General features: G+C 38.0%; 1 protein-coding gene across 2 annotated transcripts in view; it reads left to right on the top strand.

The window, feature by feature from the left end:
* RELN (reelin) overlaps window positions 1–19,326 on the top strand; it is a 646,525-nt gene that overhangs the window by 603,016 nt on the left and 24,183 nt on the right. For both annotated transcript variants that reach the window (XM_006834371.1, XM_006834372.1), the window contains exons 50-58: window positions 2,110–2,366; window positions 7,414–7,568; window positions 8,620–8,834; window positions 11,242–11,419; window positions 13,005–13,180; window positions 13,298–13,404; window positions 14,525–14,767; window positions 15,326–15,501; window positions 18,454–18,527. In XM_006834371.1, the coding sequence (XP_006834434.1) occupies window positions 2,110–2,366; window positions 7,414–7,568; window positions 8,620–8,834; window positions 11,242–11,419; window positions 13,005–13,180; window positions 13,298–13,404; window positions 14,525–14,767; window positions 15,326–15,501; window positions 18,454–18,527 (1,581 nt within the window). The remainder of the gene's footprint in view (window positions 1–2,109; window positions 2,367–7,413; window positions 7,569–8,619; window positions 8,835–11,241; window positions 11,420–13,004; window positions 13,181–13,297; window positions 13,405–14,524; window positions 14,768–15,325; window positions 15,502–18,453; window positions 18,528–19,326) is intronic.

Genomic DNA, 19,326 nt, shown 5'->3' with positions numbered 1-19,326 from the left:
GGCAGTTAAAACCCACCAACCACTCCATGGGAGAAAGGATGAAGCTCTCTGCTCTCATAAAGATTTCCAGTCTCAGAGACCTTATACATATACAGGCTCACTATGATGGAATGAACTAGCAGTGGCTTTGGTATTTTTGAGGGTTTTATTAAATGTGGTTGCAGTTTTATCAGAGAAAGAAACTAAGTGAGTACAGGAGAAAAAAAAAAAATGGAGATCAAAGATCATTACTCTGAGTGGCAAAAGTGTGAATTGTACATCCCACCAGGAACTGAGAGAGTTCTAACATTATTGAATACATTTTAAAATGTTAATTAGCCATGCTAAACCAATGAAGATATAGGAGAAGAATTAACAAGGTAAACAAAACAAAAAAGGAAGGCAGATGAGCTTTGAAACTGAGAAGCGTAAGGAAAGGAACTTGGGAAAAGATGACTTGCTTAAAGAGTGATGGTCTCCAAGCCACCAGTTAGTACACAGGTGAGGGGCTAGGATTCACTGTCAGTACTACCCTCCTCCCCAAAACAATGACCCATTATGCGCTCATGGCCCAAAGTGTCTACAATATGATGCAAATAATCAAGAAAAGCGTTCAAAACCCTGGAAACCAACAAAGAGCATCCTAGTATTCTGCTGGTGCCCATCAGAATACTGCCTGCTCTTCTGGTCGCTATATCTCAAGGAAGGCAGTAAACAAGGAGACACGGAGTAAACAAAACTAATGAAAGCTTTTCGATGTTAAAAACAAATACTAAAGTGGCTGTGATCAAAGCCACCCACTTGAGAGTCCTTCACTAGATGGAGTGCATCCGGTTGGCAGGTGTTTGAGCACCAACACTCAGGGCAGCCCTCGAGATTAAAGGGAAGTCAACTAACATTTATAAAAACAATAGGACTTTTGCCAGAAATTCTTTATCCCAACAGACCTTAAAAGTTGTAACTATAAAATCGAGAAGGGTTGGATACTGTGCGTGTGCATAATTGTGATTCAGAGGTATTTTAGACCTTATTTCTAGCTGGTGAAGGTTGATGTTGAAGAATGGAGCCATGTTTTTCTATGTCCTCTAGGCGGAGGACTTCAGAGCCAAAACCTAAGCCCACTGCCATTTGAGTCGATTCCAACTCATAGACCATTATAGGACAAAGTAGAACTGCCCCATAGGATTCACATGCGACTGTAAATCTTTACGGAAACAGCCTCATGTTCTTGTACAGAGCAGCTAATAGGTTTGAACCACCATCATTGTGATTAGCAGCCCAAAGCTTAAGCCACTGAACCACCAGAGCTCCTTCCAGCCTTCTGTACTCCAGAATCCATATTCCATTGAATTGCTTGCGCTCATGGGAGCAGAGTGAAAACAGAGTGCCACAGGAAGGAAGCAAATAAAACTAACACCTAGGAAACAGAGAAGCCAGTGATGGTTCATGGTCACCTAAGTACTGTACCAAAAGTACATACATATACCAAACTGCATATACTTTATTGTTGTTTTTGTTAAGTGTCGTCAAGTCAATTGCAACTCATAGTAACCCTCTATAGGCTTTCCGAGGAGTGGCTGGCGGGTTTGAACTGCTGACCTTGTGGTTCACAGCCCAGTGCTGATCCTACAGCGCCACAACAGAAATCCATTATGAGATTGCTGTTCTTGTTGTAGTTGTTGTTGTGTGCCATTGAGTCAATTCCAACTCATAGTGGCTCTGTATATGGTTTCTGAGGAGTGGCTGGTGGGTTTGAACTGACGACCTTGTGGTTCACAGTCTAGTGCTGATCCCACAGTGTTACACTCTAGCTCTGGTCTAGTTCTCCAGGTCCAATGGGATCCATTGGGATGTAAAAAATGTGTGTAGTCAGTCCCTCTAAGGCCTGTCCAGGGTCTTCTAGTAACCTCTTCAGTGAGGCTTGGATTTGTTCATGTTATATTTCCCCATTTTAGTAAACACTGATACTTCGAGAAATCAAGCTAGTTCATCAGGGCATGAAAACAGTGATCTCTTCATGTCCTCCCCTCACCACCGTGTGACATACAGTATTTTACTTCTGCCTGTACATTTTGTACTCATGGGAGACATCTGACAAGGGTTTTCCCTACCTCCCTCATTCCTCTACAGATTTGTGAACATTCTTCTTCCTCCTGATGCGAAAGAGATCGCTACTCGCTTCCGCTGGTGGCAGCCGAGGCACGAAGGCTTGGATCAGAATGACTGGGCCATCGACAACGTGCTCATCTCTGGCTCTGCCGACCAGAGAACTGTCATGTTGGACACCTTCAGCAGCGCCCCAGTGCCTCAGCATGAGCGCTCCCCCGCAGACGCCGGCCCTGTTGGGAGGATCGCCTTCGACATGTTTATGGAGGATAAAACTACAGGTGCCCTTCTTATTGGTGCTAAGCAGAAAACCATGGGAATGCAAATATTTAGGCTGGGCTCTTTTTGTGCATAAGATAGAAATTTTTTAAATACTCATATGTGTATAAATAACAAAAAGGGTTATTTATATACCCATCCTCAAGTCTCTTGGTGGTGCAGATAGTGTGCTCAGCTGTTAACTGAAGTGTACCCAAAGGTACCTTAGAAGAAATGTCTGGCAATCTACTTTCCCAAAACTGGTCATTGAAAACTCAACAGAGTTCAATTCTACTGTGGTATACATGTAGACACTATAAATCAGAATCATCTCAACAAAATTGGTGTGTTTCTTTTTCTCTCAACCTTCGCTCAAACCTTCATTCTGTTGTGCATTAGGTTGCTATGCGTTGGTACCAACTCAGCAGTACCTAACAACAACAAATAATATTACATCATTTCATTTTACAATTTCCACACTGTTTAATGCTTTGTTGTTAAAGTGGTGTCGATTCAGTTCCGATGCTTAGTGATCCTGTATAGGGCTCCCAAGAAGCAGTTGGTGAGTTTGAACCACTGACCATGTGGTTCAAACAACCTTGAAGTCCAGAGCTTTATCCTGTAGTGCCACACCAGGACTCCTTGAATGCTTAGGTAGATTAATTTTCATTCATTCATTCACTTGGCACAATGGAGCAACTGGTAAGCTTGAACTGCTGACCTTGCAGTTCAAATGGCTTTGCAGTCTGGCGCATTAACCCACAGCACCACACCAGAACTCCTGTTAGTTATTGTTGTTGTTATATGCCATCGACTCGGTTATGACCCATAGCGACCCTGTATAGGGTTTCCGAGGGTGTAAATCTTTACGGGAGTAGAAAGCCTCATCTTTCTCCCGCGGTGCAGCTGGTAGTTTCGAACCGCTGACCTAAAGGTTCGCAGCCCGATTCGTAACCACTACGCTACCAGAGCTCCTTGTTAGCAGGTTACAATTCAGGGTCAGAAGTGTTCAGTACACAGTTCTTCCGGTCAGGAAATCTGGTCGTTGGCCCCTTGGCGTGACCTCTGCCCCTCTGGAAATGTTACAAAGCTCTTCTGATAAATGTCCAAGGGGCACTCCATTGTACTCTAAGCCTCAACTTGAAGGCATTCGGCTCTAGCTCCATAAGTCATCACATCTAGCTCCCCCAATTAACTGCCTGGAGGCACCCCACTCTACAAGCAAGCCTCCTACCCAACGTCCCTCAGCTTTACTTGCTCCACAGACTGGGAAACTCACCTTTCTGTCTCATATGCCCATCCTTAGTTGTGCTGCTGCCTCTCCTCTCCTACTTCTCCAGTGTCACAGCTTTCTGTCCCTGGCTTAAGGAAGTTCCATGTTCAGTCTCTAGCTCCAAAGGACGTACTCCCCTCCTGACTCTTCCTCTTTGATATTAGTGAGATGCCCTTTTCCTGTTGCTGAGATGACTCATTTTCTGCATGTTAGAGTTCCAACTTTTTACACTCCCAATGAACTGTGAACCACTCACAACTGAATCATCTATTCCTTTCAGCATCTTCTCACACCTTCTCTTACCCAGACCCAGCAGGGCAAAAATGTTTGGTGGCATTTACAAAGACTATGGATAAATGAGCCATATAAAGTACCGGTGCAGCGGGTATACATCCAGAGAATGCAAACTATTTCTGTATAAGTAAAACAAACATAGATTATTTTTCCAATCACATAAGATAAGATACTGATTTCAATTTAGGCATAATAGTGATATGCACTTAGACAATTCTTTTGGTTCCTGCTTGTCTTATGAAAACTGTCCTAGAAACTGTAACATTTAACTATAGACGTAGTTTCAGATACTGTATAAAAGATTAATTAATTGATTAATGTAAGGCTCCTTTCATCAGGATTGTGGAGTTCTAGCATAAAATGAAACATGTACCCCAAAATAAACTGTCTCAAGGTAGTCATGGTAGAATTCAAATTTCTTTAGAGTCCTATCGCTGTGATGTAGGACTAAATGCAGCTCCAGGTCCCTCAGAGTGGAAGCTAACTAGTACTGGCATTGTGGCAGCCACTAGAATCCCAGAGAGAAATTGGTTATTCTGTCGGCACAAGTTATGCTCAGACAAAATCAAAAGGAAACAGCGTGGGTGAAGATTTAATTACAATGAAAATGTTCAGTCTCTTCTCTGGCTGCTCTGTGGCTCTAAGCCTCCAGTTCCACCAGTTCTTCTCCATTGCTAATGCTGGAGCTAACTCCAGAAATGTTCAGAGAGAAGCTGGGCCTATAAGATTAAAGTATGTCATGAATTAGATGCAATTTATGAGTTCATTTCTAAATCTTCTAGAATAAAATCATGATGTAAAAATATACCTTATAGAAAAGAAAGGGGCTGTGGGGAGACTTCAGAAAGAAAAGGAGAGGAAGAAAAGGCAAGGAAAGAGAGAAATAGGCACAACACACAGGACTGCCTTCGTACTAAAAGATTCACAGTCTTAAATAAATGCCAACCAGTTGTCTGCCCTTAAGTTAATGCCAACTGATGGTGACTCAATTTGTGTTTCATGTGGTTTTCAATGGCTGAATTTTCCAAAGCACATCATGCGGGCTTCCTTTTGAAGCATCTCTGGATGGACTTAGATATCCATCCTTTTGGTTAGCATAAAGTGCAATAGACATTTGTAACAACATCTAGCCTTACTTACTCTGCCCTTGACTCACAGTCTGGCTGCCTAGGTTTTCCTTCTTCTTGTTAGCTGCTGTCGAGTTGGTTCCAAATCATAGCAGACCTATGTACAACAGAACCAAGTGCCGCCTGTTTTGGTACGCTTGAGTCCACTGCTGCTGCCACTTTGCCAATCCATCTTACCAGGGGTCTTCCTCTTTTTTGCTGACCCTCCACTTTATAAGCGTAACTAACATCCTTACTGCTCCCTCCTGATTGACATGTCTGACGTATGAGAGATGAAGTCCTGCCATCCTGGTTTCTAAGGAGCACTCTAGCTCTCTAGTTGTACTTCTTCCAACACAGATTTGTTTGTTCATGATACTTTTAATGTTCTTCTCCAAAAGCATAATTCAAATGCATCAGTTCTTCTATGATCTTCTTTATTCATTGTCCAACTTTCACATGCATATGAAATATTGAAAATATCATAGATTGGGTCAGGCACACCTCAAACTGATGATCTTTGCTCTTGAACACTTTATAGAGGTCTTGTGTAGCAGATTTGCCTAATGAAAATCATTTGATTTCTTGACTGCAGCTTCCATATGTGTTGATTGTGGATCCAACAAAATAAAGTCTTTGACAACTTCAATATTTTCTTCATTTATCGTGATGTTTATTGGTCCAGTAGGGAGGATTTGTGTTTTCTTTTTTGAGGTGCTATCCATACTGAAGGTGGTAGACTTTGATCTTTATTGCTTTGGGCAAGCAACATTGACTCATCTGCATATCACAGGCGGTCAGTGAGTCTTCCTCCAATCTTGAGGCCACATTCTGCCTCATATAATGCAGCTCTCAGATTATTTGCTCAGCATACAGACTGAAGAAGTATGGTGAAAGAATATAGCGCTTGTGGACACCGCTCCTGATTTTAAACCATTAAGTCTCCCCTTGTTCTGTTCCTTGTAGGCATGTGGATATTATCCTATCACAGACAGCATTGTCCTTCAAGATAGATCTTGAAATGTTTTTTGTTTTTTTTATGGTGAATGCTATGCCATTCCTCTTCAGTTATCTTCCTAGCATAGTAAATCATGCGATTGTCAAATTCAAAATGCCTAGTACCAGTCCATTTCAGTTCACTTTATGTGTTCCATTGCATTTTTGACAACTTTCAGTTTTCCTAGATTCATACTTCATACATTCAATGTTCCGATTATTAATGGATATTTGCAGCTACTTCTCCTAATTTTGAGTTGTACTGCATCAGTAAAATCTCAAAAGTTTTATTCCATTCATATCATCACGGTCAACTCTACTTTGAGAACTCAGCTCTTCTTCCAGTCGTATTGTGAGTACCTTCCAACCTGATGGGTCATCTTCAGGCATTATATCTGACAGTATTCTGGTGCTATTTATAATGTTTCAATATTCTAGTGTTATCTGGCAATGTTCCATTGCTATTCAGAAGGTTTTCAGTGGCTAAACTTTCAGAAGTAGTCTGAGTCTCCGTCCTCCTACTCCATCTTAGTTTGGTAGCTCGCTGAAACCTTTTCACCATGGGTGATCCTGTTGGTATTTCAAATACCAGTGGCAGAGCTATTAGCATCACAGCAACACAGAAGCCACCACAGTACCACAAACTGATGGATGAGTGGTAGAGGTTTTCCTTAGACTCTTCCAAATCTCTTAATTTAGTTATTTTTTTTATTAACTGAGTTCATTTCCTTAAAGTATAACCATTGGTCTAGTTTAAAAGAAGAGCCAAGATTTATTAAAAGAAATTTACCTAAAATAGTTATATATCCATGATTAAATAGTTAAATAATCAAATGGGAAGTATGTTAACTCTATAGGATAAGCACTGGACTGCTAACCACACGGTCTGCAGTTCAAAGCCCACTAGCCACTCTGCAGGAGAAAGATGAGGCTTTCTGCTTCTGCAAAGATTTACAGAAAGCCTCAGAAACCCCATCCAGGATCAAATCGCTATGTGTGGAAACCAAATCAGTGATTCTTAACAACAACAACAAAATAACCTAATATTAAGACAATTACTGTGGTTAATTTATAACAGTACAAGGACTTCAAAAAGATTTGTGGGAAAATTCCATTATTTTTTTTTTTTGATTGATTGATTGATTTTTTAAAATGTTTTATTGTGAATTCTGTGACAGTTTACACGGGAGGACATTAGCTTTATATTCATCCTATCATATATCATCATTTCATTGCCATGGTTTCCATTATCTTTTAATTCCACTTTTCCATGAACTTTTAGAAGTACCTTCATATGGAATGTAAGAGTGATTTCTACTTAAAATAATCTATATTTTGCCTAAAGTGAAAATCTGATTCTAGTATTGTTGACATAATTGTTTGTTTGTTTGTTTGTCTAAGTGAATGAGCATTGGCTATTCCACGATGATTGTACAGTAGAAAGATTCTGTGACTCCCCTGATGGGGTCATGATTTGTGGCAGTCATGATGGCAGAGAAGTTTATGCAGTGACCCATGACCTGGCTCCTACCGAAGGCTGGATTATGCAATTCAAGGTGAAAGCATATAGTGTACATTTCATTAATAACACCACATTAGCAATAAAAGAAATGGGGTGGTGGTGGTAATGACAAAGACTGTTTAAAATTTCATTGACTTTTTGCTTTGAAAAATAAAGTTTATTATTATGGTAATATTATACAATTCAATTATTTATGACTTTATGACTAAGAGGATTTCCTCCCTTAGCTATTTCAAGATGAAACTTTCATATGAGTAAATGTTTCCACTCAGGAGTAAATGCTGATTATATCAAACTATTGATAAAATATATACTGATCTCAACTCCCTCTGTTAAATCATAATATCACTTAGGCAAATTTTCTCTTAAAGAAAAGATGAAATCCATGATAACTATGTCTGTTTTTATGCAAGAGCATTTGATGTTTATGGAGCAAGAAAATTTCAGAAAAGAAAAACATGATTAACATTAATGCCAACATCAGCTTCATATTTTGGCCAAGATTAAATGTCAACCAATTTATCCTGTCTACCTAAATTTCTATTTTCGTAACAAATGTCACATTACGTCTATCTCCATTAATAAAGGGTGCTGGGAACTACTAAAAGTACCTTCTGTTATCACTTCATTGTATTTCGGTTGTAGTTGAAAGTGATTTATTGAGAGTCATAAATTGTACAACAAAATAGCAAAATTGGTAAAGCTGTTAGCCATCCTTCTTGGTCAAGCATTCTGCCAAAGAGAAGTGCCAGACCATTAACACAACAAACAGCAATTTGTAAGAGTGGGCCTAGGCCTTCCAAGGCAATCCGCCAGGCATGGCAGAGTGTAGATTTCAGATTCTTTCCAGACCCACTCAACAGTGCACTTGGCACTTTCTATAACCTGTCACCTTGGGCAACCATGTCAACTCACCCTGTCCATCAGCCGAACAAATAATGAACCTGAAAGTGCAGAAGGGATATAGTGCAGACTGTGCCAAGTGATTGGCAACTTTCTTGCTACCAAGTCCTTAGAGCAGAAGTGTATAATATGGCTTTCATGGTTTTAATACCTTGACAGTCTTGCTTTCCTATGTTTATTAGATCTCCGTTGGATGTAAAGTGTCTGAAAAAATTTCCCAGAATCAAATCCATGTGCAATATTCAACTGACTTTGGTGTGAGCTGGAATTATCTGGTCCCTCAGTGCTTGCCTGCTGACCCAAAATGCTCTGGAAGTGTTTCACAGCCATCTGTGTTCTTTCCAACTAAAGTGTGGAAAAGGATCACCTACTCCCTTCCCGAAAGCTTAGTGGGAAAGTAAGTAGAAAATTCAAATAAAGCCTGGTTCCAAGCAGCCAGAAATACATTGGGACCCCTGTTGTCGAACTCAGAATTATGTATAATTGTGGGTAAAGTGCTTCTTTCTTCCCAGACTCTAGAAATCCTCTAATTGGTAACCTACAGGGGGAACTAACTTCAGAGGACCGCAAGTGATAATTCTCAGAATTGGGAAAATGGTCTTTCTAGTCTGGGCACTTCAGTGTCTTCAGATGGGGCAGAACAATTGTGGTGGCTTTGGAGCCAGAAGAAAACGAGTTCCCTACTTTATCACTTTGTACATTGTGGTCCACCATGCCTCATATACTTTCCCCATCACGGCCTTATCAATCGGTGATGTACAGAGCCAGGAGCAAGTCCTAACTCATCATGCTACTTGCCCAAAACATAACTTTTCATGCTGCTTGTACAAATGATTTGCACATTTCATTTTTCTATTATCAAAACATTAATGTCTACACCTGCAGAGTGAAGTAATTAGCCAAGAATAATGGTGAGCCAAGGGAATTAAACTATCATCTGGAAATTGTGTGGCTATGTTAACTAAAGGCAGTTTCAAAAGCTTCAAATTTGCCTTCTACTGTAAAATTAGGAACAGAGATACCTCTTAAAGATGGCAGGTGCACTTCTGTTGTATTAATCTTATAATCCAGCTACATGAGGAAACATCTTATGAAAAGGAATGTGATGGGTGATCAAAGTGTACAGAACCTTTGGATAAGGTGTTCACAGTGGCTTTTTTCAATGCTCCCATAAATACCATTTCAACAGGACCACTCACAGTTTTTCTGGGGTGAATTTAAAGGGGTGATCCAGTTAACATACTGGATACATTCAGAAAACTCAACTCAAATCAGTTCAAATAAAAATGAAATTTATTATATCTATAATAAAATTCCAAAGGTAAGTAGACTATGAGGATTGGTTGATTTTCAGGCTCAACAATGTCTTCAAAGACATTGTTCTTTCCTGCTCTCTTACTCTCATACTGTACTCCACTGTCCAAAATACTGGTGCCACACTCAGCCTTAGGGCTGCTTCCCCTCATGAATACAGACAACTGGAACAAATTGCTCTCTTACTCATGTTCAATGGGAGAGACAGAGAGAGTTGCCTTTCTTTTTAAAAGAAGCCAAGCAAGGACCTCCTTGCATTTCATTGGTCAAAATTCACTCAAGAATGCCCATTCCTAAGCCTAGTCAGTGGGATCCTAGTGTGGCGCTGTGGGTTAATGTGCTGGACTGCAAAGTTGGTTTGAACCACAAGGTTAGCAGTTCAGGCTCACCAGCTACTCCTTGAAAACCCTATACAAGGTTGCTATGGTTCAGAACTGACTATACAGCATTTAACAACAACAAGCCAGTCAATAGATATTGAGGCTGCAATCCAGGAACTGAATAGAGACTTATTCTGTTTATATTTAACGTCCCCCTTGGCTGCTGACAATAAATAAAGCAAATAAGAAAAGAAAAATACGTTCTGGTACAATGATAATCTCATATGAATCATCTGGGATAAAGTGGACCCTGGAGAGCCTCCCCTGACACCAGTCACAGATTAACTTCTCTCCTCCCATTCTCTCTTTTTTAATAATGAGACATAATTTTATGTATTAAAATGAACAGATTTTAATTGTTCAGCTTAGTGAGTCATGGCCATATGTAACTCTGGTAACCACCACACAAAAACAAGATATCAAATATTTACGTCACCCCAGAAACTTTCCTCCTGCCTTTTGTGACTCTGTACAAAGCTACTGTGTGGATTATAATGTAAGGTTAATTATGAGGCTTGCTTCCTCCCCACAAGAACAATGGCAAAATTAAAATCTCTGGAAAATTGGCTTTCAATATGTCCTTTCAAAATTGTTTTCTAATGAGCGTAGTTGCTTTGAGAATATTGATTATCTTCAAAGAATCCAGGGGTTGCTGCTCCCCAGCTGACTGACAGTTGTGTGTCTACTGACAGAGCACCAATAGAGGACTCTGTCACCTTGTGTACAATCTCAGAAATGCAGTCAGTGAGTCTGAAGTGTGTCAGAACCACTGGGCTCCATTTCATAAGAAGCCTAATTTATGATAGTTACTGAGTTGCATCTTAAAAGATTTCTATTGTTTGAAATATCGATTCCATTGTATTAATTTTTTGTTTTGCAAATTTTCTCAGATGTTATAAAATTTTAATGAAGCCAGCCTTTAAAGTTCCATTACTAGAAATAGAAGGAGAATTAAGTGGCAGCCAGAAAATGTTTTCTATTAACCCATTTCATCGTATAAGAGTATCTTAAATCTGTTATTCCCTGATTTCTCAAATGCACATGCAGGAAAACAGACGTGAATACAGTTAACTTTTGTTTTTCACTCCTTTTCTTTTGTGATGTGAATAGCCCAGTAAGGTTTAGGTTCTATCAGAAGTACTCAGACATGCAGTGGGCAATTGATAATTTCTACCTGGGCCCTGGATGCCCGGACAACTGCAAGGGCCATGGAGACTGCTTAAAAGAGCAGTGCATCTGCGACCCGGGTTACTCTGGCCCCAACTGCTATCTGACTCATACCCTGAAGGTAAGGTCACAGGTGATGCCTGAAGAATCAGCTTATGTGGAAGGCCAGTCATCTGTAACAATGGCCTTTGGGGCCCCAGTAAATACGTCCTTTGGATGGAAACTAAGAAAATATGTCTTAGGTTTCTTACTTACAACAAAATGAGCATTACAATTCACCCAACTCATAAAATGAATCAACTGTTTGGATTAAACACACAAATACTATGCTGCTTTCTTTTTTCTGAACACTTTAAAACAAATATTAAGCCTTCTTTACTTCACTTTTTTAATAGATGCATGGTTTGAAGTAGGGTAATGTGGTGATTCTTAGAGATACACTCTCACAGCAGAGCAAATTTTCCAAAAGACCCGGGCAGTACCTGAATTTTTGTTCAGGAAATATTGTGTTCCGATAACCCACTGCTAAAAGATGATTGTGTATTAAGCATAGAGAGGTCTTCTTGGAAGCTTTACCTGTTACATTATTATTTACTATTCAAAGCAAATACAGTTACCCAACATAGTTACCATAGGTGCATTCTCTCGGGGATTTAATGTAGAGCTTTTATCATTATAATAACAGATCATTGATTAAACTAAATACAAATGATTCAGATCCAATATATGAGAGACATATAATTGGATCAAAGTCTCTGCTGTCATTTTTGTTCATCTAACACTTCCACAAGACTCTGTGTTTGATAAATATAAAAATTCAATGTTGAGACAATACTCACTTTTGTCTGAAGATGTTAGTCCATTTATCATCAAGGAGATTACTATATGAGAGACAGCTTCATAGACTACAAGTAATGAATAAACAAAAAAATTCCAATTTTGTTCATGAATACTAAAATTTTATTAGTGTTTCTCAGAAAAGAAATATACAAATCCATAATATAAGATTTTATTCAAATCTTTCTCATGAGAATTTACATGGTTAGCTGTGCATTTCTTCTGATTCTTGCTTTTACATGGAAGCCTGCCTTTTTAAATTGTGAGTGTTTGCTAGTTATCAATGAGATAAGGTAAAACTGACACATGACTGCATGTCTAAGTTGATTTTGCTCTAAGTTTAGGGAAGAGAAGGGTTTCTATAAGTCATTTTAGCTACCATGAAAAGGTAGCAACTAAACAAATCTGGAGTCCTGGTGTGGCACAGTGGGCTAATGTGTCAGACTGCAAAGTTGTTTAAACTGTAAGGTCGGTGGTTCAAGCTCACCAATGGCTCTTTGAAAACCCTATACAGGGTCACTATGGGTCAGAATCAACTTGACAGCACTTAACAATAGCAAAAAACAAATCTCCTAAAACAGTGAGAAAGTATAGTAAGTTTATACAAGCCCAAGTAAAGTTGCTGCAATTGCAACTATAACAAATTGTTCTCATGAGATAGGCTCCTTGTACCCAGAAAAAGAAAAAGAATAAAATCATGTGCCTCACTCAATTCAATGCAGAACTCTATTATGGACAAAATGAATGTTGTTTTTTAAAACATATCTATGGGAAAATACTTGAAATCAGCTCCAGTTTTTCATTATAACTCTGTGTTGCCTTAAGTACCCCATAATTATTGCCTGGCGTTGTTGTTTTCCCATGGACAGACTTTCCTGAAGGAGCGCTTTGATAGTGAAGAGATCAAGCCTGACTTATGGATGTCCTTAGAAGGAGGAAACACTTGTACCGAGTGTGGAGTTCTTGCTGAGGACACTGCACTCTACTTTGGAGGGTCCACTGTAAGACAAGCTGTCACTCAAGATTTGGATCTCAGAGGGGCAAAGTAAGTCAGCTTTTTTGGTTTTTTTTTAAAGCACAAAATAACAGCTTGGCTCCAGTTTGTTTTAGATAAACACCTTCTAATTGAACATTCTGATGGATAATATGTGCTTGTGTTCAGATTTCTGCAATATTGGGGACGCATTGGGAGTGAGAACAACATGACCTCTTGTCACCGGCCAATCTGCAGAAAGGAGGGCGTGCTGCTGGACTATTCCACGGACGGAGGCAAGTTTCAGGGCTAAGCAGACCCCAAGCCTCCTCCTACAACTCTTAGAGTCTTTGTAAAACTTTGCTGATCTCACAATTTGGAGGCCATGTTAAAAGTTGTCATAAATAGAAAGTGACAGAAGTTGGTCAAATTACATGGTCTATACATGTAGCTTTTTTGTGTTATGTAAAATCTACAAAAAAAGATACAAGAGAGAAATCACATTAAGAAATAAACTCTAATCTTTATGAATAAAATAATTGTTATGCTTAAATGCAGTTTGAGTGTTGATAATATTATGAAGTTAAAATTTTGTATGATTTTCCAAGTGAAAGATCATTTTTAAAGCATTGATATGATTAAGCATATCAGTGCTGTACAGAGTCTATAAGAAAATGTCATTAATTGTGAAAGAAAATAGTCTTAATTAGTAAAAGTGTATCTTAGACTCCTTTAATAAAACTCTATTAATTGAAGTAGCTGGAACTAGACCAATAATACCAAAAGATTTTTAGAAAATTCACTTTAAGAGATAGATGGGACTCCTAAAATTGCCGTATAAATAGAGGACACTAAAGTATTTTAGGATATTTGAAAGGTATTTTCTTAAGTAGTTTAAACATTCCACCTACAGTTTTATTAACTGACTAGAGATAAACTTCGGCTCAATGCAACTAGTTCCAAATTGCAGCAGAATTTAGAATTTAAAAACTATTGGTTAGAATTAATTCTCAGGATATATGCAAAATATGGATGTAATTCATTTTCATAAAAAAGAAAATACACATGAAAGTCTAGAAGAAAAATCTGAAAGCCGAAAAATAGAATTTTCATTTGGGTGGTTTTATTTTCGGCTATTCTCTTCATAGATCAAATTCAGTTATTATAGTTCAATTATGAATGAGCTGTTTCTAACTTGCCCTCCCCTTGTACCATGGACCTCATTTTGAGACAATGTTTAAAAGTGGTGAATGCCTATATCAAATTCACCTAAATCCGCTGCTGTCATTTCCAGGTTGAAGAAATGAGCAGATTTCTTTTGGAAGTTTCCAGTGTTCACAATGCGCTGGGTGTTTTCTCGTTGATGTGTTTTGTTTCCCTAGATATGTCACTGTGCTGGTAAATATGTTATTACAGGAATTACATGGACTCTGCTCCATGAGATGGATTACCAGAAATACATTTCCGTTAGACATGACTACATACTCCTTCCTGAGGATGCTCTAACCAATACCACGCGACTTCGCTGGTGGCAGCCTTTTGTGATCAGCAATGGAATTGTGGTCTCTGGGATTGAGCGCGCTCAGTGGGCACTAGACAATGTTTTAATTGGAGGAGCAGAAATCAATCCAAGTCAACTGGTGGACACTTTTGATGATGGTAAGAAAGATGACATCAGGCATTGTTTTGTTTCCCTGTGAGCTTTGTCTTCAGATAAATTTCCATGTGAAAAAGCATCTGAAAGATGAGCTATCACTCACTGCTCAATGAATGTTCACTGTTTTTTTTCTATTGGTTTATAAATCATTAAGGTTGGCCGCTTGTTGAAATGTCAGCTGAAAATTCAATAAACCTTCTAAAGACAAATTGTCTAGCTTTAGATAGATTTTGAAATTTCAGGACCCCAAAATAATTTTATTTTCTTTAGGAATTTCTATTACCACAGAGATACATATTACACTGGTTTTAAAAAAGTAACCCAAGAAAATTTTTGTAATGGTGCAAGTTAGCTACGTTACCAGTTGCATTTCAACAATTGGGTGATCATTATACTAACTTTTAATATTTTTTCAAAATTTGTTATCTCAGCTTAGATTTGTATATTGTACCGTCTTAAATCTTAAAGAATAAGCAAAAGCTAGAAGTTTAAGTAATTCATCAATAAACCAGTCAGTTCAAGAAAATAATATGCAATATTATTGTCCATTTATCTTACAGAAGGCACTTCCCATGAAGAAAACTGGAGTTTTTACCCCAATGCTGTAAGGACAGCAGGATTCTGTGGCAATCCATCCTTCCATCTCTACTGGCCAAATAAAAAGAAGGACCAGACCCACAATGCTCTCTCTTCCCGGGAACTAATTATACAACCAGGATACATGATGCAATTTAAAGTAAGTGGAATTGACTCAAAATACATAGTATTACAGGAGGAGGCAGGGAGGAAAGCTTTGCTTATTTGGACAACTTACGGCAATGATTTACAACATTCATTTAAAAAGACAATCTTACGAACAAAAGAAATCATCTTTTTTTATGATTTTTTTTCATGTAAAAGTGATGCTCTGCTCTGTAAATTTTTACTCAATTCACAGTAACAAGTTTCCAAAAAAAGTAAAACTGTTCAGAATTATATTAATGGAAGAAATTATACTTTCTCTCATTCACACTAATTTTTTTAGAGTAGAAAACTTAGAATTCCCATCCATGTACATAGTCACTGTATGTATTCTTTTCCCATCAAAACACTGCTGTAGAAATATTGTCAACCTGGTGATACAGAGTACATGGAGGGGAACAGCTGCAGATTTCTTTTTTTCCTCTCAGTTACACATGTATTAGGAAATTTTTCATCCTTTTAGTACAACCAGTATATTGAAAACATTTCAAACTCCTATATTTCCTAATAATGAATGAAACAAACTGTGTATTTTTTTCTTCTTCACTGGATGTACTTTTACAATGATGTGTCTTTGTAATTCGAAGTATATATTTAACCTTAAACCCATCAGAATTCTTGTTTTGAATGGAATAAACTATGTTTTCTCTGCCTACCAAAAAAAGCCCTAACAAAAAACAATCTTTCTCAAAGACCTTAATTTAAATATGATTATTTGAACAAAGATAGAAATCTGTGAATACATTGTTGTTGTTGTTGTTGTTAAGTGCCATCAAGTCGGTTTCGACCCATAGCGACCCTGAATAGGGTTTCCGAGGCTGTAAATCTTTACGGGAGCAGATCGCCTCATCTTTCTCCCGCGGAGCAGCTGGTAGTTTTAAGAGATAGTAAAATGTCACTATGTGACATTTTTGAGAAAAAAAAAAAGGCATTATAACTCATAGATGTATGTATTCTTGAGTTCAGTGCCCAAACCTTGTAAAGAAAAAGTTCAAATAGGTACCTCTAAAAGCTGGACAGTAAATAAGGAAGTCTGTAGAAAAACTGATGCCTTTGAGTTCTGGTGTTGGAAGAGAATATTGAAAGTGCCATGGGCTGCCAAAAGAACCAATTGATCCGTTCTGGAAGAAGTGCAGCCAGAGTGCTCCTGGAAGGCCAGGATGGCCAAACTTTGTCTCTCATATTTTGGACATATTGTCAGTCACTGGAGAATGATACCATGTTTGGTAAGGTGGAGAGTCAGAGAAAAAGTGGAAGACCCGCAATGAGATGGATTGGCCAGGTGGCAGCATTGATGGACACAAGCTTGGCAACAGTAGTGAGGTTGGCCCAGGATCGGGCAGTGTTTTGTTCTGCTGGGCATAAGGTTGCTATGAGTTAGTACCGACTCGATGGCACCTAACAACAAGAACAACAATCTACTATTGGTACTCTGTAATCTACCTATTTTCTTATGTTGGCATAATTTTCATTTTGTCTCTCTCTCTCTTTCTTTCTCTCTCTCTCTCACAAACTCACACACACAAACATATATACACACATTCTTTACCCTTCTCTCACTCTATGCCTGTTTCACGCATGGAGCCATTTTAATTCTTAATCTATCCCTTTTCTTTATATCTTTTCATTCTCCTTTTTAACTCTGACCTCCAAACACGACCCTACACATTGACTCACTTGAAATTCCCCAAATTATGAAATATTTAAAAACGATGTTCAAACATTTTAAACTAACCAGTTTAGTGGTTCAAGCTCACCAGCTGCTCCTTGGAAACCCTATACAGGGTCACTATGGGTTGGAATCGACTCGACAGCACTTAACAACAACAAGTAATTAGATGACACACATCAGAGAAAAAAGATAAAGTCATACCATTTTTGTCTTTCTCATTGCAAAACACTTTTTTAAAAAGGCATTATGGAGACACAGCTTATTATGGGGTAATTATAAAGGCAGGGATAAGTTACTCTAATATCCTATTTTTAAAGATATGCTATAATGACCATTAATAGTTAAGAGTTTTTATTAGAATAAATAAAAATGTGTTCATTTAGCTCTTTGTTAAAATCTTCTTCAGGGCAAACTCTCCAAATGCGACCACTGCCTCAGGCCTGCTCTAGAAACCCTCATTTAATAATTTATTTTATTAATAGTTATTGATTATTTAATAAATAATTTTAACTATTATAGCTTTTTAATGATATATCCCATAAGTATTACCAGCCCTGTGGTGCTATAGAATAAGTATTGGACTGCTAACTCTAAGGTCAACAGTTCAAACCCACCAGCTGCTCTACAGGAGAAAGATAAGGCTTTCTGCTTCCTTAAGATTTACAACCTCAGGAACCCAGTACAATGTCGCATGAGATAGAATTGACTTGATGACAGTGGTTTTGATTTTTCATATAGAATAAAATAATTGTGGTTTAATTGTTAATTAATTTAATCATTAATACATAAATAATTAAAGTACCACTAACATTGCAATCCTTAAAGTCACCATGTTGTTGATCCAACTCATAGCAACCCTGGACAGGGCTTCTGAGGAGTGACTTGCGGTTGAACCACTACCTTTCAGTTAGCTATCCGATGCGTATCCTAAAGCATCACACCAGGACTCCACAGTTTTTCTAAATACAAGTGCATCCAACATAACTTCTCCTACTGCTACTTTATTTTTGGCCAATTTGCTTTTCCAAACTTATTGTTAGTATTTTAAACGAAACAAATAAAAATAGTACTTTTAAGCCCATTACTTCTCATCTCCAGACAAAATTGTTCTCTTTAAACTCAAAAGGATGCATGCACTCTTCATGTCCTGTTAGGTTGCTGGGTGACTAATCTTTGATTATGGATCGGAATGGAGTTAGATGGGGCATTCTGGTTAATGCTGTTGGATAGCCTTTAGTCTTGCCTGGTTTGCATTGGCTGTTTGTGTTCTTTCAGATTGTGGTGGGCTGTGAGGCCACTTCTTGTGGTGATCTTCATTCTGTAATGCTGGAGTACACGAAGGAGGCAAGGTTAGTAAAATGATGGTTTATACCTCATTACAACTGAGTACTCACTTCAAATTGTCATCTACTGGTAAGATAACAGCTTACAGAGGAACAACTTTGTGTATTAAAGCTGACAGTCATTTGTATTAAACATATATGTGCAAATTCCATTTGTATAAAATTTACACATAGGACTTATTTCCTAAATTTTCTTCAAACCAAGGAAAACCAATATTCATACTACATCACAGTCCACACACTATATGTTAAAACAAATAAGACATTATATTTGTCCTCAAAGTAGGTTTTTTCATTTTGATCATTTTCAAACAAACATAACAAAATTTTAATCAATGAAAGATCTCAATATGCTATAGCTAGAGTCACATTTCTTAGAGCATACTAGCAATACTGAATGAAAGTTTGATACTGTATAGTTACCTAATCAATATATTGATAGCCCTGGCTCCCACCACCTCTTTTAGAAATTAATTGTACTCAGTTAAGTTAGGTAGACAGAGAAGTAAGTCACTCAACTCCAGGTATGCTTATGGTAAAAAAAAAAAAAAATTATTGGGAAGAAGCTATTCATGTGTATATAGCCATGCATTCTATTATTACTACTACTGTCTGTGTCAGAATACATTTTGTATGAAATTATTTTCACTTTTCCCTTTCATAATCTATAATTATAAATACATTGGTTAATTAAATATCTTAATTTAACTAAATCCCAAAGCACTACCTGGACATTTGTTGTTATTGTTGTTAAGTGCCTTCAAGTTGGTTCCGACCCATAGCAACCCTATTTAGGGTTTCCTAG

Source organism: Chrysochloris asiatica, unplaced genomic scaffold, assembly GCF_000296735.1.
Source record: "Chrysochloris asiatica unplaced genomic scaffold, ChrAsi1.0 scaffold00010, whole genome shotgun sequence".
Classification (NCBI taxonomy): domain Eukaryota; kingdom Metazoa; phylum Chordata; class Mammalia; order Afrosoricida; family Chrysochloridae; genus Chrysochloris; species Chrysochloris asiatica.
This window is presented reverse-complemented; position numbering and strand designations above follow the sequence as displayed.